The sequence below is a fragment of the Hyla sarda genome, chromosome 7, assembly GCF_029499605.1.
Source record: "Hyla sarda isolate aHylSar1 chromosome 7, aHylSar1.hap1, whole genome shotgun sequence".
NCBI classification, from domain to species: domain Eukaryota; kingdom Metazoa; phylum Chordata; class Amphibia; order Anura; family Hylidae; genus Hyla; species Hyla sarda.
In genome coordinates, this window is record NC_079195.1 from 127,148,616 (window position 1) to 127,176,371 (window position 27,756).

The window sequence follows — 27,756 nt, forward strand, 5'->3', positions numbered from 1 at the left end:
ACGTTTCTATAACCAGGGTGCCTCCAGCTGTTGCAAAACTGCAACTCCCAGCATGCCTGTATGCTAGTTGTAGTTTTGGAACAGCTGGAGGCAACCCGCTTGGGAAACACTGTTGTATACTATCTCTGAGGTGTTATATAAGCGTCATGAGGAAACACAATCCGCACAACCCACTGGGGATGATGGGATATAATAATTATGCCTGACAGCAGCGTATCGCACTGTTGTGAACACGCCCAAAGTCAGCTGCAGCTTTTGTCCTGACAACAGAATCTATAACCACTTCCTTGTTGCGTAAACTCATCCCACTCTCCACCGACATAACAACTCGACAACTTCCGCTTTCATATCCCGCCCACTGCGCCAGCCAATCAGAGCGGCTGCTGAGTAAGGGTCATGTGACTGGAGGGGCGGCTGGGCGTGGTCGCGCCTGATATCAGAGCTCTGCTGGTCGGACAGTCAGGTGACTTGATCGCGAAGGAACAACCATGAAGAGCCTGGTCGCCTTGTCGTGTCTGCTTGTTGCCGGTGAGGATATAGAACCTAATGGCGCGCGCACGGCTCTCTCTTCTACCGCTGTGTCTGAATAACGTTCAGCCATGATGTGTTTACTTCCATAAGGCGCTGCGTTATCGCTCAGGCTGCCCCTTATAGAGGCGCTTTATATGGGGGAGATTTATCAAATCTCTGCAGAGGAAAAGTTGACTAGTTGCCCATAACCAATAATGTTTGTTTTATATATAATAAAATCCGGTTTGTTGCTATGGGCAACTAGTCAGGTTTTCCTCTGCGCAGTTTGTGGTAAATCTCCCCCTAGGAGTACAGAGATGAGGTTTCACTTCCTGCTTCCTCTAGTCAGTGTCCATGTTCCCACATCTGAGGTGCCCTGATTAATCTCCTACAGTAATGGCAGGTTGGCTCCTGCTGAGGGCGCTAGTGGGCTTATTTTCCTGGAGAGATGGCTGGGGGGGAATGGGCTGTGCTGCCATTGGTGGGAAATCCCTTATAGGTAACAGGTCATGTAGTAAAGGCAGGAATGGTGATCGAGATGAAGGAGCTAAAATATCAAGATAACTTTATATACTGTGTAAAGGGTTTTCCCAACCAAAGTGCCTCCAGCTGTTGCAAAAAATACAACTCCCAGCGTGCCTGGACAGCCGGTGATAATGAGACGGAAGAGGTGAACAAATTGATATTTACGGTTATAGGAAACATTTTAAGATATACTATATAGCAGTGTTTCCCAACAAGGGTGCTCCAGCTGTTGCAAAAGTACAACTCTCAGCATGCCTAAACAGATATAGAGAGCGGGACAGATCTATATCTATATATTGTGTGTGTCTGTTTAGCTCCTCCATCTGTTTAGGCATGCTGGGAGTTGTGATTTTGCAACAGCTGGAGGCACCCTGGTTGGGAAACACTGCTATATAGTATATCTTTGAGAGAGCGAGAGATAGATCTCTATTTCCAAAGATATACTATATAGCAGTGTTTTCCCAACCAGGGTGCTCCAGCTGTTGCAAAACTACAACTCCCAGCATGCCCGGACAGCCTTTGGCTGTCCGGGCATGCTGGGAGTTGTAGTTTTGCAACAGCTGGAGGCACCCTGGTTGGGAAAACACTGCTATATATCAATCTTGTGTTTTTTTTTTTTTTTCATTACATGTTGCTTACATGCTGAACTGTTTTTCAGTGGGACCAGTTTCATTCCCATCTCCTCCTAATATGGTGATATATGTCACTTTCTGGGAGGGGGGCACTAATGGACAATGGAGGGGCTACAGCCCGTGTGACCCCTCAGTTGACATCAGATGGCGGTCTATATGATATGTGCATGTAGAGAAATCTGCAGCAGCGGATATGAAAATCACACCAGATATGAGTAGAACATCACTTATATTGGTGAAAATGATGATGGTCATCACCGGCGGAGTTCCATACTTGTGCCAATCCGTTGCACACCTGCAGCTGTTGTGTGAACACAGCCATAGGGTGAGGTCACCTGTAGCACAAATGCTGTGGATTTTCTGTACAGTAGTGTGGACTGCCCCTCTGTAGCGTGCCCGCTTTAGCATCTTTCTCAATTTGACTTCAGTAAGAATCTGCAGGTTGACGCTGGTGCTGATCTTCTGCTGTGGAGCGTCTGCTACACACTGGCAATAACAGTTTGGGTTTTGACACAGAACCATAGAATCAAACCACGCTTCTTAAACGTTTTGGTGGCACACTACCACCTTTCTCAGGTACACTTGAGAGAGATCGCAGTGTACCACCTAAATGTTGCGTGTAAGGCTGCATGCACACCACGTTTTTGCAATACAGTTCTAGTATCAGGTTTTTGATGGGGGGGGGGGGGGGGGGGGAGAAACGGATTCCTCAAAACCAGACTAAACTGTATCAAAACGTGTGTTTAAAATTTTAACCCGTATACGGTTTGAAAAATGTCCGTTGCATCAGTTTTTGTTTTTTTTTAACAAAAAAACTTGTATGTTAACTTTTCACTCCTTTATGAATAAAGTTTCACTTGTTTGAAATTCTAAGAAAAAAAAAACTGTGCAAAGTCAAAAACCATATGGACGGAACAATATGCACATACAGTTCTCTACGGTTCCCATTGACTCCCATGTGTATTAAAAAAAAAGTATACGGTTTTATGCCCGGATCAAAAACTGATAGGATACAGTTTTGGGTGCAGGAAAAAATGGACAATACGGTACAAGATGCAAAATGGATGCAACGACAACGGTTTTCAATACGGTTCCGTACGGTTTTCAAATTGAAAACGTATACGGGAACTGTATTGCAAAAAAACGTGGTGTGAATGCACCCTAACTTTGGTGACTGCTCCATGTATACGCTACCAACTTGTGCTGTGGTGTACTATTATTGGTGGGGTCGTTGTGTGGAGATGCTGCGATCACTACAGATGGAATGCTAAACTAGTGAAGTTTGAGGTGTTGGTGTTTCACTTTTGCCTTTTGGCCTGTGTAAGATTAGTGGAGAACCTATATACTAGGGATCGACAGATTATCAGTTTAGCCGATATTATTGGCCGATATTCACGATTTCGGACGTTATCGGCAATTACCTTGCCAATAATGCACCGCCCCACCGCCATTGCCTCCCCCATCCCCGGTTTTATAATTGCCTGTTCCCGGGGCCCGCGCTACTTCTGGCTCCAGCTGCGTCCTGCGTTACGCTGTGCGCTGCGCAATGACGAGTGACTTCCTCAACGCGACGTCAGTGTGCACAGTGACTGCTCAGGACTGGAGTCAGAAGTAGCATGGACCCCGGGAACAGGTAATTATAAAACCGGGGGGGGGGGGGGGGGGGGAGGAGATCAGCAGCGGTGGTTGGGAGAACCCCCGGACAGGCAGGGGGAGAGATGCGGGTGGCGGTGGCAGCCGTCTCTCGCCCTGCAAAAGCCGCTGCAGTTCATTGATTTAAAGTGCCCGCTTTAAATCAATGATCTGCAGCAGCTTCTTCGGGGTCGGGGGGGGGGGGGGGGGGGTGGAGAAATAGCCGATAACTTATACCGGAATATCGGTATAAGCTATCGGCCTGAAGGGCCACAGATTATCGGTATCGGCCCTAAAAAATCTATCAGTCGATCCCTACTATATACATGGGTCATGACACTGAATGCTTCTTATTGACACTGGCTTGTACTGACATTGACTGTTAGTTACTTTAGGTCTAATCCTTTTTTTATTTTTTTTTTAAATATTATAATTTTTTTTTTTTTTTGGGTGATTTGTAAAAACAATTGCTGTTAACATTGCCAGCAGGTTTCGTTATATGGAGCCCTGTCGGAAAGTGCATGCGCTATTATTTTTTATTCTTTCTCTCTCCAGTAAACATACCCAATTCCTGACGTACTCTGTTCAAGTCAATGGGATCAGTCACGACTGGTTGAGTCAGTTGTGCTCCGATCCATTTTGGGGCAGTTTGGCGCGAAAAAAATTAATAAATATAAAAAAAGGGACAGAGCACAACAGTAATTAGAGATGAGCGAACTTACAGTAAATTCGATTTGTCACGAGCTTCTCGGCTCGGCAGTTGATGACTTATCCTGCATAAATTAGTTCAGCTTTCAGGTGCTCCGGTGCTCTTTCCTAGGACTGTATCCACCTTTTCCAGCCCACCGGAGCACCTGAAAGCTGAACTAATTTATGCAGGATAAGTCATCAACTGCCGAGCTGAGTAGTTCGTGACGAATCGAATTTACTGTAAGTTTGCTCATCTCTAACAGTAATGTGAACCTAGTCTTCTCATGTACAGGATCCTGCACAGATTTGATCCTGTAAGTGTGAACGTACCCTGAAGGGGTTATCCAGCATTAGAAAAAACAGAGCTAACTTCTTTAGTAAACAGCCCCACGCCTGTCTTCAGTGTGTGTGTGGTATTGCAGCTCAGATACATTGAAGTGTGTGTGTGTGTGTGTGTGTGTGTGTGTGTGTTTTTATTTTTTTTTTATTATTTTTTCTTAAGGCAGTATTTCCCAACCAGACTGACTCCAGCTGTTGCAAAACTACAACCAATGGCTGTCTGGGCATGCTGGGAGTTGTAGTTTGGCAACAGCTCAAGGCACCCGGGTTGGGGAAGCACGTCCCCATGTACTGTACATGCTGCAGATTTGTGCTGAGTAAATCATCATAAATAGCTGAACATGTCATAAAATCTGCAGCATATTCAGTACGTGTGTGGGTGAACATATGTGGCATCTGGCTCATTTGTACACCCTAAAGTTCATGTTTGGCTTGTAATAAATTATCACACGTTACTTAATACAATTGTGGCTACTAAGTATATACATCTTAAATAGAAAACCTAGATGGCAGGATACGCCGGCTTTGCACTACAGTGAATTTTTGCAAAAAAATGAAGTTGTGATCAGGGCAACTAAGAAATTCGCTTACACAAAGAAAAACTAGAATGAAAAGATTTGGACTCAATCCTGGTTTTGGCTCAAGGTATCACGTGTGCACCTAGTCATGAGATGAGAGTGTGTGTGTGTGTGTGTGTATAGTATATATTATACAATGTGTGTTTCTTGACATATATACACGCTTTCATCACATGACTAGGTGCACACGTTCTGTAGCTTTGTGTACTTGAAGGAGGAGCTTGGGTTAAGTTTTAGGGAATAAAGATGGAAATGAGAAGTTGGTCTCCTCTAGTTCACGTACATTTGCAGACGTGGTGATATAGTGCGTCTGGGATAGTAACTTGTTGGGTCAGTCTTGCTGGGAGATCATATGATCTGTTTATCACACTGTTGCAACTATGAGTCAACAAATTCCTCCGCAAATACTGTCAGTCAAGTGACCTCTGCACAAAGTGCTCTATACATCAGGACGATAAACTCCCAATACTTCTAAGCTCTTATCTATTTAGATGATTGATCTGGGTGTGATCCTATAACTATGATGTGGAACTTGCAGACAAGTGTCCCGATATCTGTATTGTCTGATTTATGTTTTTGAGAGGTTTACACTGAGATCAAACCTCTTCTCTCATGTCTCTGGCACTATAGTGAGAGGTACTTGTGTGTGACTGAGTGATGCAGCTTCTTTAATATTATCTAGTGGCAAACCACTGTAAGGCTACAATCACAATGCTGCTGCTCTCCGGCAGAGTGAAGCCGGGTATTATAGGATTGAGAAAAGCCGGAGAAAAAATTGTGCTTTTTCTCCAGCTTTTCTCTCCGAAAATAACTGCGCACTACGGACCCCATTGACTATAATGGGGTCAATCGGGATCTGTTATTGTGTTATTGGCCGTTATGACCCGTCAAACTGTATTTTGACGGACTTACCGGCATTGTGAAAGGTTCCTAATTCTGTCTTGATTCTCAATTTTTGCTTCTTCCCTGTTTGCTTTGTGTCTTCTGGATTGATAAAAAGGAAATTGTGAATTCAGAAGAGAGAAAATTTTTTATAAAAATATATATGTATATGTGTGTGTATATATATATATATATATATATATATATATATATATATATATATATATATATATATATATATATATTATATAATTTTTTTTTTTTTTAAATGGTACTGTCACTTGGCTATATTCACACGGTGGAATGCTGGCACTAGGACAAAAAAAAATTGCTGCTACTGAAATTTTGGTGTGTGAACAAAGTAGGGATCGCCCGATAACGTGTTTTAAATATTTTTTTTTTTTTTTTTTAAAGGACCAATACCGATGATAATCTGTGGACGTTAGGGCCGATAGCCGATACCGACATTCCGGTATAAGTTATCCTCTATTTACCCCCTTCATTTGCTTTAAATCAATGAACTGCAATGGCTTTTGCGGTGCCAGAGACCGTCGCCGCCACCCGCTTCTCTCCCCCTGCCTGTCCGGGGGTCCTCCTGAGTCCTACCACAGCCATCTAGGCCCCCCATCGCACCCCCCCACCACCGCACTGCCCTGGCCGGAGACCGCTGCCACTGCCCCATTGCCTCCCCCATTCCCGGTTTTATAATTACCTGTTCCCGGGGTCCGCATGCTACTTCTGGCTCCAGCGGCATCCCCTGAGCTGTCGCTATGCGCACTGACGGTGACGTCATGTTGAGTACGTCACTCGTCATTGCGCAGCGCACAGCGTAACACAGGAGACAGCAGGAGACAGAAGTAGCGCGGACCCTGGGAACAGGTAATTATAAAACCGGGGATGGGGGAGACAATGGGGCAGCGGCGGTCTCTGGCCAGGGCGGTGCGTTGCGGTGTGGGGCATAATCGGATTATCGGCAAGGTAATTGCAGATAACGGTCAAAATCGTGAATATCGGCCGATAATATCGGCCAAACCGATAATCGGTTGATCCCTAGCACAAAGCAGCAGAATCACATTGAAATCAATGGGAACATCTGTGCATAATATTCATGCCGAATTCCGCATGGACATTCTGCAGTGTGAACATGGCCTGAGACAATCTTACAATGTAAGTGTGAGATTGTCTTGGTCAGCTGCACATTTCTCCCCTCATTCTAATGGTCACTCAGAACCCAGACTGATCAAAACTTTTGACGTGTCTCTAGGACAGGTCAGGTTTTTTTTTTTAAAGGGACAGGTACACATTTAAAATGTTTTCTTGACAGTATCAGAGACTTTATAATACCCATAGCCTTTGTTTAACTTGCTGTAGAATATCTAGTGTTTGCTTATCCGTGTTAACTTGACTAGAATAGTCCTTGACCTGTGCTCGAGAATCCTAGTGCTCTCCTCTCATATTGACAAGCCATTGTAGGGTTTTGTGACCACAACCACACAACTTGGAACTATAATGAATAGTATTGTTAGAATCAAGGACTGTCAGTTTTCACTTTACAGTTTTTCTCATACACTTAGTTTGTTTCTCTTTCCTTGTTCACAAATTCCTGAATAAGGTGTCATCTGGTACTTTCCACTCCTGCCTTTGCTGGTCACATGATTGTGATATCACTATTACCATGCAAAGTCTGCTCTCTAACTTTCACAGCTAAGAAATCCAAATCGTTTTTGCCCTTACTGCTTAGACCATTTTTTTTATTTTATTTTTTATTAAATGTTATATTTTTCTTCCCTCTTGTTGCATTCTAATAGCTATAACTTTTTGGCCATACATGGATTAGGGATCGACCGATTATTGAATTCGCCGATATTCACGGTTTTGCAAGGTACCGGCATCTAACCTTGCCGATAATGCGTCCAGCGCGTGCGCCCCAAAAGATGTTATCGGGACACAGGGATGAGCCCCTGTCAACTCTCTGCGGCCCAGTGTTAAGTTTAAAAACGCAGGGTCCGCCAGAAGAGAGCGTGCACATCGGGACGTCACTGACGTCCCTTGCATGCACCCATAGCAACGGGAGGTGGAAGATGCGTGCTGGCCAGCATGGTAAGTGACCAGCAGCATGTCAGCTTCGGTGCTCAGACCACCGCTCCTCCGGTCCCGGGACCTACTGCTATGGCTGGACCGGAGGAGCGGTGGTCAGAGCACTGAAGTGGGGCAGTACACAGGCATACAGCCTCCAGCCATACACTGTATATGGCTGGAGGCTGTATGTCTGTGGGGGAACTGTACTGCACCTAATGTGGGGAGCTATACTGCCAACGGAATATCGGTTTAAGTTATCGGCTATCGGTCTGAAAGTTCACAGGTTATCAGTATCGACTCAAAAAAAAATCATCGGTCGATCCCGAATATGTATTGCTTTTTTTTTTTGTAGGATAAGTTGTACTTTTTAATGGAAACATTGTGTGTTTTTGTATTTTATTTTTCGTTTGAGGGGATAATGAAATAGATGTCATTGTTTTTGTTTTAAATGTATGCTGTTGACTGTGCGGTAAACCTAACATTGTAATTTTTATTTTGCAGATCAGTACGATCACAGCACAACTAAATTATTAGTTTTATTTAAAAAAAATATTTTTTGTTTTTTTATTTGGCACAATAGAAGTACCTTTTGACTCACCTGCACTAAACCCAACACACAGGGTTGTAATGCAGGTGAACCGGATTACAATGAGGTATAACCCGGATCTGTGAGATGGACCCATTATTGCTAATATGTTAATCACCAGCTTTGGCAGTAGTGGCACGGGGCTTGGCATCCCTGTCTTCATCCTCACTACTCCCATATGCCTGCTCACCACATAGATATTTATGGAGGGCCTTTCACCCATGTGAGTGGGCATATCAGAGCAGAGGGGATGGAGGTAAGAATGCTGGATATGCCAGGTCCTGCCTCCACTGTACAAAGCTGGCAACTAACATTAGCAATGCCAGCTAATAACTGGGCTGTCTCCACGACTGGTTATAGCTTATTTTAATACAGTTCACCCTCACTATAACGCTGTGAATTATGTTTAATGAGGGTGAACTGGTTTTCCTTTTATGAAGGGGGGGGGGGGGGGGGGGGGGGGAAGAGTGTTGCCACATTCCAAGACTCATAGTGTATTATACCTGTCAGCATTATGGTACTAGGCAATCTCTCTGGTACTGCTTTGTACTTCTTATCTATGAAAGGCCTGGACCCTAGCTGCCATGGAGACCTGTCTACACCCAGCTATCTTGTCAGGGACCCCTCCAGTAGATAGGAGACCCAGTTTCATTATGCTACCAGGGGTCATGTAACAAATGAATTGCCTGGAACAGAGGTTTCTTTGCTCCTGGCCGTCTGTCATTCTGACACCTGGGTTCCTGTGATCCCTGCACAAGGGGTCCTGTTGCAAACAATCAGGCTACCACGGTTTATAGATGGCAGCCTGGTATAAAGCCCTTTAGTGACCTCCATTTATATTCAAGCATAAGACAAACATTTTTATGTGGGAAACATTATTTGAAGTATTTCTATTTTAACTGATTTCTACCACCCTAATCTAGCAAGTAAAAAAAATTTGACTTCTGACAGCTAAACTTTTTGCAAATATGTTAAGGAACCAGTTTCACTTTTTTTTTTGTGTGTGAATTATGAATGGTATGTATTTTATATTTGTGTGTTGCTTTCTAACAAATGTCCCTCTTTTTACAGTTGCTGCAACACCATTATTTGGCACAGAGCAATGTGCCAAAGGGCCAGAAGTCTGGTGTGTCAATGTCCGTACCGCCTCTCAGTGTGGCGCAGTTAAACACTGCCAGCAGACCGTCTGGAATAAACCTGTTGTGGTATGTATTGTAGCTTTAGATTAAGATGGCCAGACATACAGACTGGATAAACGTTAACTGAAATGAACAATATTTGAGTGGCTGGGTGGGTTTTTGTTAATGCAGCTGGTCATCTTAGTGCTGCAGCTGCTTTTAGGGATTTTGCTGCTTCAGTTTCAGGTTTTGTAAAGGATGATCCAGGAACGCGTGACACTGTGCAGTCTCCATTGATGGCTATGCAGTGCTCGCGGACTTCCGCACAAAGAATGAACATGTTCGTTCTTCGCGCTGAACAATTTCAGAGGCTGTCCGCCGCTGAAATTCCTCAGTGTGAACATGTCTCGCGGAAGACCCATTCACACTGATGCTAATGTTCACAGTGTGGAATTCCAATCGTGAACATATCCTTTTATGTGATGGGTTTATCAGCTGATTTATGACCACCTCAAAGTTCACCTTTAAAGGAAAACTGTCACATATTTTCTCCCGCACTATCCACAGGTATTGGTGGATAGTGCGGGAGACGCTGATTTAAACGAGCCCTACCTTGGTCTGATCCGTGCCGCCGTTCGCCCGCAATTGTAGTTTTAATCTCTGTGTATATCCTGCTGTAACTGGCAAAGGCGGTGCTTCTGTGGGCTAACGGACACTGATGTCAGCGCCGCTCATGAATATTCATCCCTCCTGTTCTCCCTCTCTTCGCCGCTCCTAACCAGAGGGAGGGATGAATATTTATGAGCGGCGCTGACGCCAGTGTCCGTTAGCCCGCATAAGCACCGCCTTTGCCAGTTACAGCAGGATAAACACAAAGATTAAAACTACAATTGCGGGCGAACGGCGGCGCGGATCAGACCAAGGTAGGGCTCGTTTTAATCAGTGTCTCCTGCACTATCGACTAATAGTGGATAGTGCGGGAGAAAATTTGACAGTTTTCCTTTAAATTGTCATAAACCAGCTTTTCATACATTGGCTCTGGGAAAAATGAGGGCTAAAGACTGTCCAAACTAGCTTCTCTGATGCAGAAACTTTAGAACAGAAACTAAACAAAACATATTTTTAGAAAGATTTTTTATTTTTGTGCCATAAGAATTACAAAGCAAAAACAAAAAAAATGATTTTGGTGATAGTATCTTTAAAGTTTAAAGACTGTGGTCACCTTTTGAAAGGAAACTGATAATATACTTTGCTATTATATAAACCTCAAGTAATGTCTTTCAGAAATCTGTTCCATGTGACCTATGTAAGGAAGTGATGACCATTGTGGAAAACTTCTTGAAGGATAATACCACACAGGTATGTATAAAGTAATGAGCTGCAAGTGACTTTTAAATGAGGGTTTGTCTGTATTGGCTAATTCATCCACCTGAAATTTTAATAGATTGACATCTAGGTATTAACTATTAGTGGTGGTATTCTAACAGTTTCCAGTTGGAGCTTAACCCCTTAGGACCAAGGCGTACAGGTACGCCCTCAGTAATTGTTACCATGGTTTGAAGCTGTCATGATCACACCCTATCGGTCCAGCCAGGATGCTAGAGAGAGTGTGATGGTGCAAGGGTTAAAGCCGCCAGACCTCTGGGTATCCACTACTAGTCCCAGCAAGTCACCAAATTAACCCTTAGATAAACGTGTTTCACCCGAGCTGCCTTCGGAAAGGTGAGTTCATATATTTAGAGATCAAAGACCAGAGCTGATTAATTAAACATTTAATCTGATAAAAGGTATCACAGTGCTGACTATATATATATATATATATATATATATATATATATATATATATATATATATATATATATATATATATATATATATATATATATATATATATATATATATATATATATATATATATAAAATACAGAAACAAATGACATACAGTTACAAAAAATATATAAAAGTTTAGCAAGTTCAGAAAGCAAAAATGAAGTTCTTGCAGCATGATATTATAGTAGTCCATGAGAGTGAGTCTCCAGCTGCTCTTAGGATGTTCTTGTCAGCTTGGGGCACAGATCTTAACAACTAACTCTAGCATTGTTACATATTATATATCTCCTTTTTGGAGGGACTCCATTCCCCCTCCCCTCTGGTCCCACCGGGGGGGGGGGGGGGGGGGGGGGGGGGAGGGGTCGTGTGGCGGCCGGCCATCTCTTATCTCATATATGGGACCAGGGACCCCTTACATCCTGCTACTTCAAAGAAAACTCCTGACTTCAAAAAGAGGAAAACAGCAGACTGGCCCCAATTGACTGCAATACACAAAAACAAAGGATACACCGTCTGAATGACCCCTCACCCATGTCCTGGATAATACAGTACACACAGTACAATCATAATACACATATATGATTTAATACTCAGGCCTGAGCCTGACAGAAGCGTGCTCACAAGCTGAGCACGCTTTATACCCATTGGGTTCCGGTTGCTATTAGAAGCCAGGACCAATTGGTTAATGCCGGACATCGCAGATCGGGTCGATGCCCAGCATTAAAGGAGTAGTGTACTGCAAAGTATTTCCACTCCGTTGTGCCCGGGCTGCAAAAAAAACAAACAAAAAAACTTGAACTCGCCTTACTGCGTTCCCCTGTATGGACCTACAGAATAAAGATTGTGTCAATTTTACTGAAAAGTGTGTTGCATAGAGATGGAGGCCCCAAAAATTACAAAACTGCCCCCCCCCCCTTATCATAGGATTTGTTTGTCATTTGTCATTACAAAGGTCAATTGGTGATGCCAAGATATAAGCCCTTATATGGGTCTGTAGGTGCAAAATTGAGAGCATTATAATTTTTAGAATGGGAGGAGGGAAAAAGCGGAAGTGCAAAAAACAAAAATTTGCTTTGTCCTTAAGAGGTTAAAATTCAATACAGTGTAGGTACAGACCCCTTGAAAAAGGGATGGTCATTTTTCATTTTCTATTCTTACATGTCCAGGCAGCATATAATATACACACACAATTTCTCCCTTTTAAAGTTCATTTCATTTTGCATAATTTGTTAGATTTACCAGGTTTCTATATATCATAAAAAATGGTTATATAACAAAGGAACAGTATAAAGACTCCACAAACTAGATTCAGCCACTGCGTAAGCACTTTTTGTAAATATAATTTTATGTATTCAAAGTGTCCATTTTGTTTAAACTTCATTTCAGAGTGAAATCCTGGCATACTTGGACAAGGCTTGTGAACTTATTCCAGACCCTTCACTGTCTTCTCAGTGCAAAGAGCTAGTGGGCGAATACTACCCCATTGTACTGAACATCATTGAGGAGGAACTGGTAACTCCTCTTTTCATTCGTTTAAGCTTTATCTGGGATGGGTTACACTAATGAATGCTGTAGATTAAGGTTTTTTTTTTTATTTTTTTTTATTGTGACAAGGGCTTCCTATCCTCACTGCTGTCCTCTTCTTAATGATTCTGTTAATGTGCGGTCATGAACTGCCCACTGAACCAATCACTATACTGAGTAGGCAGTTGGGTAATTCAACCTCAAATTAAAGGGGTATTCCAGGAAAAAACTTTATTTCTATCAACTGGCTCCAGAAAGTTAAACAGATTTGTAAATTACTTCTATTAAAAAATCTTAATCCTTTCAGTACTTATGAGCTTCTGAAGTTAACATTGTTCTTTTCTGTCTAAGTCCTCTCTGATGACTCCTGTCTCGGGGAAACGCCCAGTTTAGAAGAGGTTTGCTATGGGGATTTGCTTCTAAACTGGGCGTTTCCCGAGACAGGTGTCATCAGAGAACACTTAGAAAAGAACAACTCAACTTCAGAAGCTCATAAGTACTGAAAGGATTAAGATTTTTTAATAGAAGTAATTTACAAATCTGTTTAACTTTCTGGAGCCAGTTGATATATATTAAAAGGTTTTTGCCTGGAATACCCCTTTAAAGCCCATAGACTTCTATGGGATTCCGCCCTCCCATACACACTTCTGAATTTCCGCTTGCAGAAATTCAGAAGTGTGAATGGGAGTGCGGAATCCCATAGAAGTCTATGGGCTTTAATTTGATGCGGAAACTCTGCCGTGTGAATAGACCTAAACAGGCACCATAAGTTCAGAAAAGTGGCAACTATGGGTTGTTGGCTAGATAAGTATATCTTTGTTTTTCACACGCAGCTCCAAACAAAAACTCCTGGTCTCTTGACAAGTAGGAAGCAGATTGATGTCTGCAGAATTAATAGTTTGGCTTTATATTACCCTTATGACTTAGTTTTATGAACTAGCTCAATGATCTCTTTGCAGAATGTAACTCTGTATGATTGCTTGCCTTGTTATAATTCTTTCTCAATCTTACCTTTAGGGTAATCCGTCAGTAGTCTGCAGTGCACTCCATCTTTGCACGTCTCTACAACAACATTTAGCCAAGCTGAAACAACCCCAACAGCTCCTCTCTAATGAAATCCCCGATATGGATATGTCTAAAGTGGTTTACCCATTCATGGCAAACCTCCCCCTTCTTCTACCTCCCCAAGACAAACCCCGTGAGGAATCTAAGGTAACAAGCTACCATTGGCTTAAAAGTAAAAGCAGAAGAGACACAATCAATTGTCATGTCTATATTTTCATGTAAAATACAAACCTGATAATATTCGGAATTTTTATTAATTAAAATCATTTCAGAGGAAAAGTGGAGCATTTACCCATAGCAACCAATCAGATTGCTTCTTTTATCTTTCAGAGGCGTTTTATTTTTTATTATAAATAAGTTGTCTAGTTTGTATAGTGACTGTTTTTGCATTGATAGTTTCATCCCTAAACCACGTTATTATCTCCTCAAACGGTCAAATCCCCACTGATCAGCTTGTTAGTTGATACAATACCCCTTTAATACTTCCTGAGACTTTTTTTTTTTTTTCCTGTAACCATTAAAAAAGACAAATCTATAACTTCCTGCTAGAACTGTTTTTATAATCGAAATGTTTGCACTGGCACTTTGCTGTCTCTTCCCGCGCCCCCCCCCCCCCCCCCCACCCCACAATTTGTGTGAACCAGATTTTTTATTTTTTTTTATTTTTTGTGTGTTTCTTAACATCCTAAGGCTATGTTCACAAAAGCTTAATCCGACGGGTGCTCGGAGATGCACCCCCTTATAGACAGCAATGTATTTCCTTGAGGACTCCGGAGAAAGAATAGATTTGTCTATTCTTTCTGCGGGCGCGGAAATTCTGCCATATGAACAGTGCAGCAGAATCAAATTGAAATCAGGGGGGACTCTGTTGCAGTGGAATTTCTGCGCGGACATTACACACGAGTTCTGCCCAGGTGACAATACCCTATTCCGGACACTGCAGGGCACTGGTATAATCCGCCGGTGCTAGGACCGCACGGGAACGTGTGTCTCGTAGACTGCTATCCATTCTGTTCAGTCTCTGCACAAAGAATGAACATGTTCATTCTTTGTGCGGACACAGAAAATGGAATTTCCATGCTGGAAACATCTGGCACAATGTGCCCCCCCCAAACATAAACAGACCATCAGGTTAGTTTCTCTTTCTTTTGATGGGGGACACACTGAATCTACCCTTGGGGTGATAAACTAAACTTTTTGTCTTAACTACCAGTTAACAAATTTTCCCTTTCTGCTGATTGCTAAAAAAAAAAAAAAAAAATAAAAAAAAAAAAAAAAAAGTTCCCTTTCTGACGGAAGCATCATTTATAAAAATTCCTCATTGTAATCTGTTATGGGAAATTCCCTCTTCAGTTTTCTGTTTTGACAAGTTGAGCTTTTACACTTTGTAGTTAGACTGGTTTACCCTGCTACTAGTTGAGGTGAAATGTACCCACTTCACATTTAATATTTTCTCTTTTTGTCTTTTCCAGAATGTTCAGAACGTTGATGTTTGCAAAGACTGTCTTCAGCTTTTTAGCGATGTTCAAGAATTACTTAAAACCAACTCTTCTTTCTCCAAATCGCTGATTGAAAATGCTCTGAAACAGTGTGATCAGCTTGGCGGCGGCTTGAGTGAAGCAGTAAGTGTCATCCAGAGATTGTGCTTAATGCTTACGTCTGTAACCTGTAGCATTGATACATGCTCAAACTATAGAGCAAAGGCATAAATGTGTTATTCCTTTATAGTTACTATGGGGGAGGGAGATTTATTAACAAGTGTAGCGAAAGGGTGCTGCAGTTGCCCACAGCAGATTACTAATTTAATTTTTCTGAGCATATTTTAAAAAAATCACCTGATTGGCTGCTGTGGGCAACTGCACCGGTCTTCCTCTACAGTTTCTTGTAAATCTCAGTTTGCCTATTTTTACATCCTTAAAGTGGCCTGCATTCTGAGTATGTTATCAGCACAGTATGCAGATATTTACCATGTCATACCTGTGCCAGGTCAATTGACTAAAGTGCACATAGTGGATTAGCGTCTGGTCAGTCCATTATCAAGCATATACAGACTGTGGTCTGAAGGGGACCAAGCTAGTAGGCTATCTTTGGTTCGTTGAAGTTAATACACGGTATGGGTACTTGTAAACCAAGCCCAAGTCTACCTATAATCAGAATATACATTGACATCTATAAAGTAAAATGTTTGAATATTAAATGTGCCTAAGTGTATGTGCTCACTGTTCCACAAACTTTTCAAAGTTCTGCATGATGAGTAATTCATATATTTAGAAATGCTCATTAAATACTTTTTTTTTTATTTTAGTGCAAGACTTACATTAACCAGTATGCTGACCTTTTCTTACAAATGATGATCCAAGTGGTAAGATTGTTAATAGTGCTTTATCCCCTACACATTCTTATATAACCTTTTTCTCATAGAAGTATAGGTGTTGTACACAGCATGGGTTAGAGGGGTTGTCTCTCAAACTCAATCTAGCTAATTGACACTTATGCCAAGAAAAGCAGCATCAGCTGCAGGGAAAGTGTAGAGTTGCATGCCAGCCATTGGTCCACATAATGGTCCACATAATTCAATGGCCTATTGGGTCAGACAGAGCAGGAGCCTCTTGCATGTTGGCTCATTGCAATCCCAAACTTGTCACCAGGTGAAAACTAGGTTTGAGAAAAATCTAGCAAGCATTTCTTGTTCGGCTTAATTGGGGGACACAGACTGTGGGTGTATGCTTCTGCCACCAGGAGGCTGACACTAGGCAACAAAAAAAAGTTGGCACCTCCTAGCAGGATATACCCCACGTGCAGACTCTGAGATATCGAGTTTTCTGCTTAGTGTCCGTAGGAGGCAGACACAGGTCTGGAATTCTCCAGACCTGGTCTTTTTTTACTTTCTTTTTATTTTAAGTTTAGGGAAGTGTATGTAGATTATTATTTTTCTTTATTTCCCCCCCCCCCCCCCCCCCCCCCCTTCCCTTTTTATTTCTCTCCCATTCATTTTTTAATTGGGGGTTCAGGAGCATGGCGCTACCTGTTACCCCCCCCCCCATATACAAAGAACGGGAACAGACATAGTTATGTGCTGTTAACCCCTTCTCGCCAATGCCTGAGGTTGCACCTTGGGGCCAGGTCCCCCTACCTACCCTGCTCATTTTGCTGTCTCAGCCCGGCATGATGCAGGTGTTTTAATAGCTGGCTGAAGACTTCAGAAGGGAAGTTTTTCCCGGGACAGGATGAGTATTACCCGCCGCTCTTTGCCAAATCGCCGCTGGCCAGGCATTTCTGCGAGGGTCCCAGCCGCCTTCTCAACCACATCCTATTGCCTTTCAGCGCGCGCTGCAGGGGTCATTTCTGGGTGCCTCCCTCCTCTCCTCCAACGAGGGCCAAGCTGGATCTGGCTTCGCCCTTTTCTCCATAGGCTTAGCTCTCTCAATCTCCTTTCGGCCCTCTCAGTCTTTTGGCTCGGGCAACCAAACTGGCACCCTCACAGGATAGGAAAGCTTCTTCCTTCAAGGCTCACCCCTCCTGGAAGTCGGATACCTACTCCGGATGTTTTGCGGCCAAGTTGGGCAACCAGAAGCCTCCCTCCACCTGAAGGGATGCCCCCATCTGGAAATTATTTTTGGGGTGGGGGGTCATTTGTCCCTGTTTCAGGACATTTGGATTGCCCACATGCAGGACTCTAGGGTCCAAGATGTCATTTCCAATGGCCATTGGATAGTTTGCTTCCTTTCCAAGGGACCGCTTTTTCGATCCTGCCCTCCTCGCTCTCCTTCCTTGGCAGCAGCTTTTCGGGTCACGATTCGGACCAATCTCAATCAGGGAGTGATTTGTCCCAGTTCCTCCCCAAGGAGCTTTTTTCGGGGTTCTATTCAACCCTGTTCGTCGTTCCCAAGAAAGGGGGTTCCGTCCGCCCTATTCCTGGATCTGAAGCTCCTCAACCGCCACCTTCTCCTGCGCCATCTCCGTATGGAGTCGCTCCTTTCTGTGGTGGCATCCATGGATCAAGGGGAGTTTTTCCTTGGTGGATATCAGAGAGTTACCTTCACATACCAATTTTTCCGGTGCATCAGCGTTATCTCCGCTTTGCCGTTCCGGAGGGCCATTTTCGGTTTGTGGCCCTTCCTTTTAGCCTGGCCACGGCCCCAAGGGCCTTCACCAAGGTCCTGGCAGCGGTGACCGCCATCCTGCGGGCCGGGGGTGCGCCCCTCATCACCTACCTGGACGACCTCCTGATCAAGGCTTCAACCAGGGACCAGAGTCTCCTCATTCCATTTGTTTCTGCATGGAAGTCCTGGGTCGGATTGTGGCGGCCATGGAGGCCGTTCCCTTCGCCCAGTTTGTCGCCCTCTTCAACTTTCTCTTCTGTCCCGGAGGGACATGTCTCCGCTGTCCCTCGATCGCAGACTCTGCTTTTCCGGGTCTCTGCTCATTGCACTCGTTCCGTCGGGGCCTCCTGGGCTCTCCACAACAGGGCTTTGGCCTTGCAAGTCTGTAAGGCGGCCACCTGGTCTACGTCTAAGTTTACAAACTTTTACTAGGTGCACACCTTTGTGTCTGCTGATGCTGGTTTGGGTCGCAAGATGTTGCATGCAGCTGTGGCCCAGCCTTCCACCGGAGTTATTGGGTTCTCTCCCACCCCGGGGACTGCTTTAGTACATTCCACGGTCTCTGTGTCCCTCAGTGGAGCCGAACGAGAAAAGTAGTTTTTATGCTTACCGTAAAATCTTTTTCAGAGGATCCATTGGGGTACACAGCACCCACCCATTTGTTCTGGTGTCCTTGGTTCGGTTACCTGTCCGAGGGTTGGTTTTGGTAATTTTTTATTTTTTCATTCATTCTTTTGTCTGGTTTCCTCGGACAGTTGCTGTTTTTTTTTTTTCTTTCCCTGTTGGTCCTCTGCTACTGCTTTGGTACTAAACTGATAGCTCAGTTTGTAGGTGGGGTATATCCTGCTGGGAGGGACCGACTTTCTTTTTTGTTGCCTAGTGTAAGCCTCCTGGTGGCGGCAGCATATACCCATGGTCTCGGTTTCCCTCAATGGATCCACTGAGATATTTTACATTAAGCATAAAACTTATTGTACCTGTGGCCTTTCTAGTGTAGAGCATTCACATTTATGGTATTTAAGTGTGTACTTAGATGTAGATGTGTTTTATTTTTTTTTTTTTTGCTTTCTGTATTGCGCTTTACTGTACATTAAGTTCCTTTTTAAAAGCGTGCTTCAGCATCTCTATGCTAGCTCCAGAAATACATAAGTACAGGACTCTTGTATATCCGGCTCTCCCATAGAGAGTGTTGTCGTCCCTGCTCCGCGCCCTAGGAGACCTGTGCCCCTCTCTAAAGTCTCTAATTTTTTTTCATAACTTCCTTCTGTTTACTTGTGATATAACTGAAACAGCCTTATATCTGATATTTCCTTTCTCTTTGTTGCTGGTCCTCTTTGTTTCAATAACTGATCAGCATCAGGTATGTGACATGTGTTCTACTGAGCGCACACAAAAAAAACTGCTGCTGTGATTTTTTTTTTTTTTTTTTTTTTTTTTTTAAATAACCTTTTGAAGAATTCATAGTGTGAACTTTGTTTTAACCCATTGCAGACTTAACATCTGTGATTTTTCATTATTTTCTAAGAATAGGCAATCAGTGGCTGATTGGCAGAGCTGCAACTGACATGTACACAATGCACTAGGTTTAAAAAAAAAAAAAAACTACTTTTTAATGGTATCCTTTAACCCATTCCCTCTCTCTGGCAATTTAAATTTTTGCACTTTTGTTTTTTTCCTCCTTACCTTCTAAAAATCATAACTCTAAATTTTCCACCTAAAAATCCATATGAGGGCTTGTTCTTTGCGCCAACAATTTTACTTTGTAATGCCATTAATAATTTTACTGCAAAACCAGAAAAAAAACTATTTGTGGGGCAAAATTTTTTAGCAGCTACCATTTCTACGCAGTGCAGTTTTTGGTAAAAATTGCACCTTATATTCTGTAGGTCTCTGCGATACCCAATTTATATAGGGTTTTTTTTTTCTACTAAAAAAAAAACTACATGAATACGTTGAAAAATGTCCTTCAGACCCTTAACCTTTTTTATTTTTCCGTGTAAGGGTCGGTATGAGGGCTCATTTTTTGCGTCGTGATCTGAAGTTTTAATCGGTACCATTTTTTTGTTTCAAACGTTTTATTTAATTGTATAAAAAGTGACCTAAAATACGCTATTTTGGATTTTTGTTTTTGTTTGCGCGTACGCCATTGACCGTGCTGTTAGACAATATATTTATAATTCGGACATTTATGCAAAATTTTATTTTTATTTCCTTTTTTATTTTTTATTTTATTAGGGAAGGGGTTAAATCACATTAACTAACTCCCCCCCCCCCCCCCTGCAATGCGCACACACTGATCACTGACATGCAATAACATGGCATTGATCAGTGTTAGGCTAGGTTCAGACTACAGAATCTCCAGGCAGAAAATTTCCGCCCGGAGATTCCGAGTGCGGCCAGTGCTGACTGAATCAGTTGGCGCTAGGACTGCGCGGACACTGCAGTCTCCAATAGACTGCAATGTGTTCTGCGAGTATTTCTGCCTGAAGAAAGAGCAACCCCATTCTTCAGGTGGAAATTTCCAAGCTGATTTTCCGTTCACAAATTCCAAAGTGTGAATTTGTGAACATAAACCCATTCACTACACTACATTTTAGCAAGCGGAATTGCAGGTGGAAATTCCGCAGTCTGAACCTAGCCTAATTGCCACTCGTCTGCTCCTGCCTGCATCTCAGGCACGGAGCAGTCATTTGGCGATCCGACAGCGAGGAGGCAGATGGGAATCCTCCCTGGGTCTTGCAAGCTGTTCTGGGTGCCGTGATTTCACCGCAGCAGTCCTGAACGGCACCACTGAGCTAACCAACAATGCTTTACTTAAATTTTAGGGTTATTGCCAGACATCAGCCCGATGAGCGATGTCTGGCATTAGCCGTGGGTCCTGTTTGCCTATGGCCACCGGGTATGATGTGCACGCTCACCTGCTGAGCGCGCGTTATACCTCCGGGAGCCGCAGATGGACATTAATAAACGTCTGTTTGCGGCAATGGGTTAAATTTACCATGAAATCTAATACCACTTTTTATGTAAGTTAGTAAGCGTTAAAATAACCTATACCTGCCGTTCCTCACCACCACTGTTCTCATGGAGCCCTGGGTCAATTGCCCAGCGCTTTCAGGCGTTGAATCTGCATGTGAATATGCCCACTCGGTCACATGTATCCACATCCTGAACCCGGAAATGCTGCGTAGTTTGCTGTGAGTGACAGCAGATAGTGAGGAATGGTAAATACCTGCTACCTGGGTGCTTTATCTTTGGCTCTCACCACTTATGAGTGCTCCCCTGACGATCCCTTTATCTGGTCGCTGCAATCTTGCCATCACTATCATAAATTCTGACCTAAAATGGTTGCTGCTTCAAATTTTCTTTATCCTTGCCCTCCTTCGGAAAATCCATTATATACTCTAAAATCCATGCTAATATTTTTCTTGTACTTTATGTGAATAGGAATTTGTAACCATTTCTCACTTCCATTTTACTATATGCTCCATTTCAGGTTTTGGGTGTAGCATGGTGAGCCTAGATTTATCCCTCACTCTCTGGCTGTGTTTTCTAACCAGTGTGCCTCCAGCTGTTGCAAAACTACAACTCCCAGCATGCCCGGACAGCCTTCAGCTTATGCAGTGCAGTTGTAACGAACTGGTGGTCTAACAATTTTGACTGTTTGTTTAATATATACAAATTATTACATAAAGTCGTGTGTTTTTATCTTTATTTTTTTGCTGCAGTTTTTTTGGACAAAAAACATCTAAATGTGTTTTTCTATATTATGTTATATTTCTCAAGATATTGAGTGTAATGTAATATCGAGTGGCCGCACAAACTGTAAGGGGAAGCTGTGTGTGACTTATCTGACATACAAGGCTTACTTACCGGTGATATCCTCTGTGACCATACCTGCTACCAGGGTGCTTTTTATCTTTGGCTCCGACCACTTGTGGTGATAGATAGATATCGAATTATTATTTATTTATTAATTTTTTTCTCCTTAGCCAGCACAGCAGATCTGTTCTTCAGCAGGCCTGTGTGCCCAGGAAAAATCCAAACCGATGTTAGAAATAACCCCTGCAAAAGCTATGATTCCTGCTGTGAAACTTCAGCCTGCTGTCAAAGTAAGTTCCTACTAATCATTCCATAAAAATGCAGCAGTAAGGTATATATATGATACAAGGGCTCCTGTATATACGAACTGTGGTTTGTCTAAATCTGCATTTTCGTCTCCTTAGGTTTCTCAGAAGCCAGAAAGTTTTGATGCAGTCTGTGACGTGTGCCAGATGGTAATGACAAAACTGGAAGACCTTCTAGAAAATAATTCTTCACAGGTATGCTTCAGCCTTAAAAGCTATGCACACTTTGTTTGTTTGAAAATATGTTTACAAATGCACTTTCCTATCCTTATTTATACTTCTCTATAGGAGCACATAAAGGAAGCTCTTGAAAAGGTCTGCTATGTTGTTCCTTCCAAATATCGCCAAAAATGCAGAGATATTATTGATCAATACAGTGTGCTTATTATTGAACTGTTGGAGCAAGAGATCACACCCAAAGAAATCTGTGTGGCCATTGGACTTTGCAGTGTCCAACAACCGAAGTTGGGTAAGAAACTTAATTTTTTTTTAAATAAATGTTCTTAGAATATTAGTTTAATTTAATAATGTAGTTGCTGGCTACAATTTCTTGCTTTATCCTGAACTCCCAAGGGGGAAGTGTGTGTGTGTGTTTGTGTGTTTGGTCAAATATTAGGCTACTTATTTTGTTAACTTTGGGAATATTGAGTTAATACAATAGTTTTATTTGTTGTGCTAAAAAAAAAAAAACTCTTTTTGACAGTCAAACTCACAGCAGAGCGTATTCAGTCTGGTGCTTACTGTGAAGTGTGCAAAATGATGGTGAAGTATATGGACACAATTCTGCAGAAGAATGCTACTAAAGAACGAATTGAGAATGCTTTGGAAGTTGTGTGCAATTACCTGTCCGATACCATGAAAGATGAGGTAACCAACAAATACTGCAGTTTTACAAACTGTTAAAATATTGCTGTTTATGTATATGTGCTATACTTCAGTCCTGCACTGCTGTATTTTGTTATGGTTACCGAGAGCAACTGCTGTCTGCAACTTGGTTGTGGGGAGAAATGAAGCCTTGCCCAAAGTCTGAATTTGTATGATATTCCTGGAGTAATGCTCCATGCTGCGTGTTTTTTAATTTTTTTTTTTAATTTTTTTTTTTTAAACCCCATCTTGCATATGGACATGTGTCCATTTTTTTTCCAGTTACTTAACGTACTGTATGTTCATTTGCGGCATCTGTCACCGACACTGCTACACAGTCAAATGACAGACAGACATGTATTAAAGCGGTACTTCGCTAAAAACATCTTATCCCCTATCCAAAGGATAGGGGATATGATAGATTGCAGGGGTCCCGCTGGCAGGGACTCTGCAATCTTGGGCCAGCGGCCTCCAGAACACAGAAGCTTGCGCCTTCAGCATTTGTCACTCCACGCCCCCTCCATTCATGTCTCTCCTCCCATAGATGTGAGTGGAGTGGCATGGCTGCTGGCATCGCCAGTCATCGTGCACGGAGTTAGCTCCGTGCACTGATTGGCGGGTACCATAGCGGAGATCACGGGAGTCCCCAGTGGTGGGACCCCTGCGATCTAACATCTTATCCCCTATCATTTGGATAGGGGATAAGAAGATGTTTTCAGTGGAGTACCCCTTTAATGCGTGCCAGCTTGTGACCAATTGGAATGGTCTTGTGCTGATAGCTGTGATTGCTCAGCCTGAAGTGACTAAGCGGTGTTTAATAAAGAGCCCACGGGACAGTGTAAAACGATAAAGCTGTAATCGCCCATCAGTATCGCAGCAGCAGCACAGAGCCTGTTGACTGCTCTCAGTGCTGTGAAAGGTCTCCATCATAATGGGGTCTCCAGAAGAGCCTGCTGCCTTGTCCTCAGATTGCTCAAAAAGAGGCCTATTGGTGGAGCCTCAGTGATGATTAGTAGCCTCTTCCTGCAGCAAAACTAAGTGTGAACCAAAAATGTTTCACTTACCATAAAGTGCAGTCTGTGAAATAAACAGTCTTAGAATCCTCTGCATAAGTTAATGCAAAGATAGAACAAAGTGAGGCAGGTCAGCTTTTTGGGGGGGGGGGGGGAAGCTTTGTTCTCAAATGGTTTAGAGTGTGATCAGAATGACCTATTTTTGTAAAACAGTCTTGTGACCATGCAGTACTTCTCTTCTGCAATGAGTAATATGTAGTCATCCAAGGTGCTAGCAATGTGCAATGTGGAAACCAAATTGCTTTTCAAACAGCACAAGTATATCTATTCCTACCATGCATTAATATTCTGACCTTTTCTTTAGTGCGTTTGCCTTGTCCGCGAGTACGAGCCTTTGTTTGTTGAGCTAATGTTGCAAGCAATGGACCCAACATTTGTTTGTGAGGTAAGATTTTTGCTCCTGAAAATTTGTATTACCTATAAGGCCAATTTTACATGAGCCTCCCTCTTTATATGTGTGTTATGGCCACAAGACTTGCCTCAGCTGCTGATGTAATGACCCAAACAGAGCAGCTATAGGGATCTAGAAGGCTTTTGACATCAGGCCCTAATATTTGTAGCTTTAAAATGGACACAAATGAAATTATGTACAGTATGGTTTTTTTTTTTTTTTTTTTTTTTTATACAGAAGTTGAGTCTCTGCTCTAATGCTCAAAAACCACTTTTGGGAAGTGAAAAATGTATGTGGGGCCCAAGTTACTGGTGCAAGGATATGGAAACAGCAGGAAGTTGCAATGTAAGTTTTTTTTTTTTGTTCTGTTCTAACAAATGTGCATGCACTAATTTTGTAGAAATGTTTCTATTCTGTGGATAAAACTATAAAATAAAAACAATTTAGATTTTGTTTGTATTCATATAATAATTTCCTTAATTTCCTTTTGCAACTGCAGTCTCCATTTGTTTAAACATAAAAAAATTCTCTTTTTCAGGCAATTGAGCACTGCAAGCGTCATGTGTGGAACTGAAGAATTGTGCCTAAATAGACGAGTGATGGACTGGATTAATCCTCCCAATAACTGGTCCTCCGCTCAAGTACAGGGAAAAGGAGCGGTGTGTAGAAGGAAGTAATAACTTGATGTACATATTTGTTCTTTAGGGATAATTTAGTAAATAGTTTTTTGATGGCTGTTAGTAAATTTGACATTATGTAATCAAGAGAAATCCATCTTGTAATAGAAAGTCAATCTTCTTACAAGCTTATCACTATCTGTAGCATTTTAAATTGTTTCTTCTGCACACGTTTTCCTCTTTACGCATGCATTTCCTTAGTTGGCTATCTATTAGTGATGAGCGAAGTTACAGTAATTCGATTCGTTGCAAACTTTTTGGCTCGGCGTTTGCTGACTTTAGCCTGCATAAATATGTTCAGCTTTCAGGTGCTTCGGTGGGATGGAAAAGGTGGATATAGTCCTAAGAGTCTTCTAGGACTGTATCCACCTTTTCCAGCCCACCGGAGCAACTGAAAGTTGAACTAATTTATGCAAACGCTGAGCCGAGAAGTTTGTGACAAATCTAATTACTGTAACTTCGCTCATCTCTACTATCTATACTTGGGCAAACAGTTTTTCCTATTTTCTCCTTCCCCCTCCCAAAACACACACTATTGCCTTGTTTAATGCTTTTTAGTGACTTCTTAATAACAAAGGAAATGTCAAGACTAATTTGCAGAGATGTATATAAACTTAGATTTTGGTGGCTTAAGCATTTATCGTGTAGTACTACAAACCTACTGAGCATTTAGGTATGGTTACCAGTACAATACAGTTTCTTTTTCCTTTTTAAAAATTTGAATACCTGTTTAACATTCAAACTATGAAACTTGAATTAATTTTAAAAATTTTCCTCTACTACTGTCAACCAGAGACAACTAAAACAGACGGACTTGTTTATTGCACTAAATGATAATAAAAGTGAATATCTACAGTTAAGTAGTTGTATTAGTTTCTTTGTATTTTTTTTAATCTCTGGTCTACATTTATCTGGTGCTTTTGAATATAGTATAAAGGGACATGGGGGGTTGGGGGGTCTTCTGGGGGCTTCAATGATTGCCTACTTAAAGTTACGTAGTACTGATAAGTACTACAAGTGAGGGTTTGACATTATCCCCATATTCCAAATGAAGGTCTGTTGGAACTGTGGTGCAGAATCAAGCATCGGTACCTCCTTTACAGATGAACTGTTGCTGCTGTGTAAGTAAAACAATCTCATAGCCTTCATTGGCTGGCTTATTATTATTATTTTTTTTTTCCAAAATCCCTATCAGTGAAAAATTGATTGTCCTGTGGTGATCTAGAACAGGCCATATATATTTAATATGGGAAAGGATGTGGCCCTCTTTACTTAAAGGGGCACTCCGCCCCTAGACATCTTATCCCCTATCCAAAGGATAGGGGATAAGATGTCAGATCGCCGCGGGCCCGCTGCTGGGGACCCCTGGGATCCCCGCTGCGGCACCGCGCTATCATTACTGCGCAGAGCGAGTTCGCTCTGCACGTAATGATGGGCAGTACAGGGGCCGGAGCATCGTTACGTCACGGCCCCGCCCTTCGTGACGTCACGGCCCGCCCCTTTCAATACATGTCTATGGGAGGAGGCGTGGCCCCTCCCATAGACTTGCATTAAGGGGACGGGCTGTGATGTCACGAGGGGCGGAGCCATGACGTCACGCTGCTCCGTCCCCCGTTTCGCACAGAGCGAACTCACTCTGTGCTGTAATGATAGCACAGTGCCACAGCGGGGATCCCGGGGGTCCCCAGCAGCGGGATCGTGGCGATCTGACATCTTATCTCCTATCCTTTGGATAGGGGATAAGATGTCTAGGGGCGGAGTACCCCTTTAAACGGAATATGTTATCAGTATCGCCTGAACTAACCTGTTGGTTAACCCCTTCCTGACCAAGAACGTACTGTGGCCCCATGTTATAGCAGGTCGGGCCCGGCACCTAGCAATGTCTAGGTCGTGTAACAAGATGGACCTGGGAGAGAACATGCAAAGATTCGTGCTCGATTGGCGTTTGAACACTCAGACCCCAACTGATCATAACTATGTCACAGCAAAATTTTTCCAAGTACGTTTTAATCACAAAAAAACTTTCCACTGAATCGCTGCTTGTAAGATTGACCCTAAATCAACCACTTATCGAATCATCAAGAACTTCAGAGAAATCAACTGCTGTAAATTCAAAGTGCATAAAGTGGCGAGAACTTTCCTAAAGATTATTCAGGTACGAGATTGGTTCACTACCATCGCAGAACTTGTTTAAGAGTAGCAGTAGGCAGGTGTCACTTTCTGCACACACAGTGAGGCAAAAGCTTTTGGAGACTGGCCTGGTAAGAACTGCAGCAAATAAGCCACTTTTCTCAACCAAAAAAACCCATCAAGAACAGACTGACATTCTACTGGAACTGGGCTGAAGAGGACTGGGGAAAAGTTACTTTTCTCTGAAGCTTTCTCTTAAAACGGTTTGGTACATCTGGGAGAATTGTCGAGAGGAAAAGGGGAGCACTACAATGAGTCCTGTGCCATGCCAACAGTAAATTGTCTTGAGACCGCACATGTGTGTTTTTTATTTTTTTTATTTATTTTTTTTTTAATCCAAGGAA

The 27,756-nt window shown here is 42.6% G+C and overlaps 1 protein-coding gene across 1 annotated transcript; it reads left to right on the forward strand.

Annotated features, from left to right (window-relative positions):
• The first annotated feature begins 369 nt into the window (after positions 1–369).
• On the forward strand, positions 370–26,082 carry PSAP (prosaposin). The gene is made up of 14 exons (XM_056530709.1): positions 370–528; positions 9,525–9,658; positions 10,856–10,930; positions 12,788–12,913; positions 13,943–14,137; positions 15,463–15,612; positions 16,296–16,352; positions 22,083–22,202; positions 22,317–22,412; positions 22,506–22,686; positions 22,921–23,084; positions 24,459–24,539; positions 24,783–24,890; positions 25,084–26,082. The coding sequence occupies exons 1-14, from the start codon at positions 489–491 to the stop codon at positions 25,117–25,119; spliced, it is 1,563 nt and encodes a 520-aa protein (XP_056386684.1). The 5' UTR covers positions 370–488; the 3' UTR covers positions 25,120–26,082.
• Positions 26,083–27,756: the final 1,674 nt, after the last annotated feature.

Excerpts from the sequence above, each read along its gene's own strand:
- PSAP (XM_056530709.1), top strand. The coding sequence starts at position 489 with ATGAAGAGCCTGGTCGCCTTGTCGTGTCTGCTTGTTGCCG. Across the intron at positions 15,613-16,295 it reads GCGGCGGCTTGAGTGAAGCA|TGCAAGACTTACATTAACCA; the intron begins GTAAGTGTCATC and ends TTTTTATTTTAG. Across the intron at positions 22,413-22,505 it reads TAGAAAATAATTCTTCACAG|GAGCACATAAAGGAAGCTCT; the intron begins GTATGCTTCAGC and ends ACTTCTCTATAG.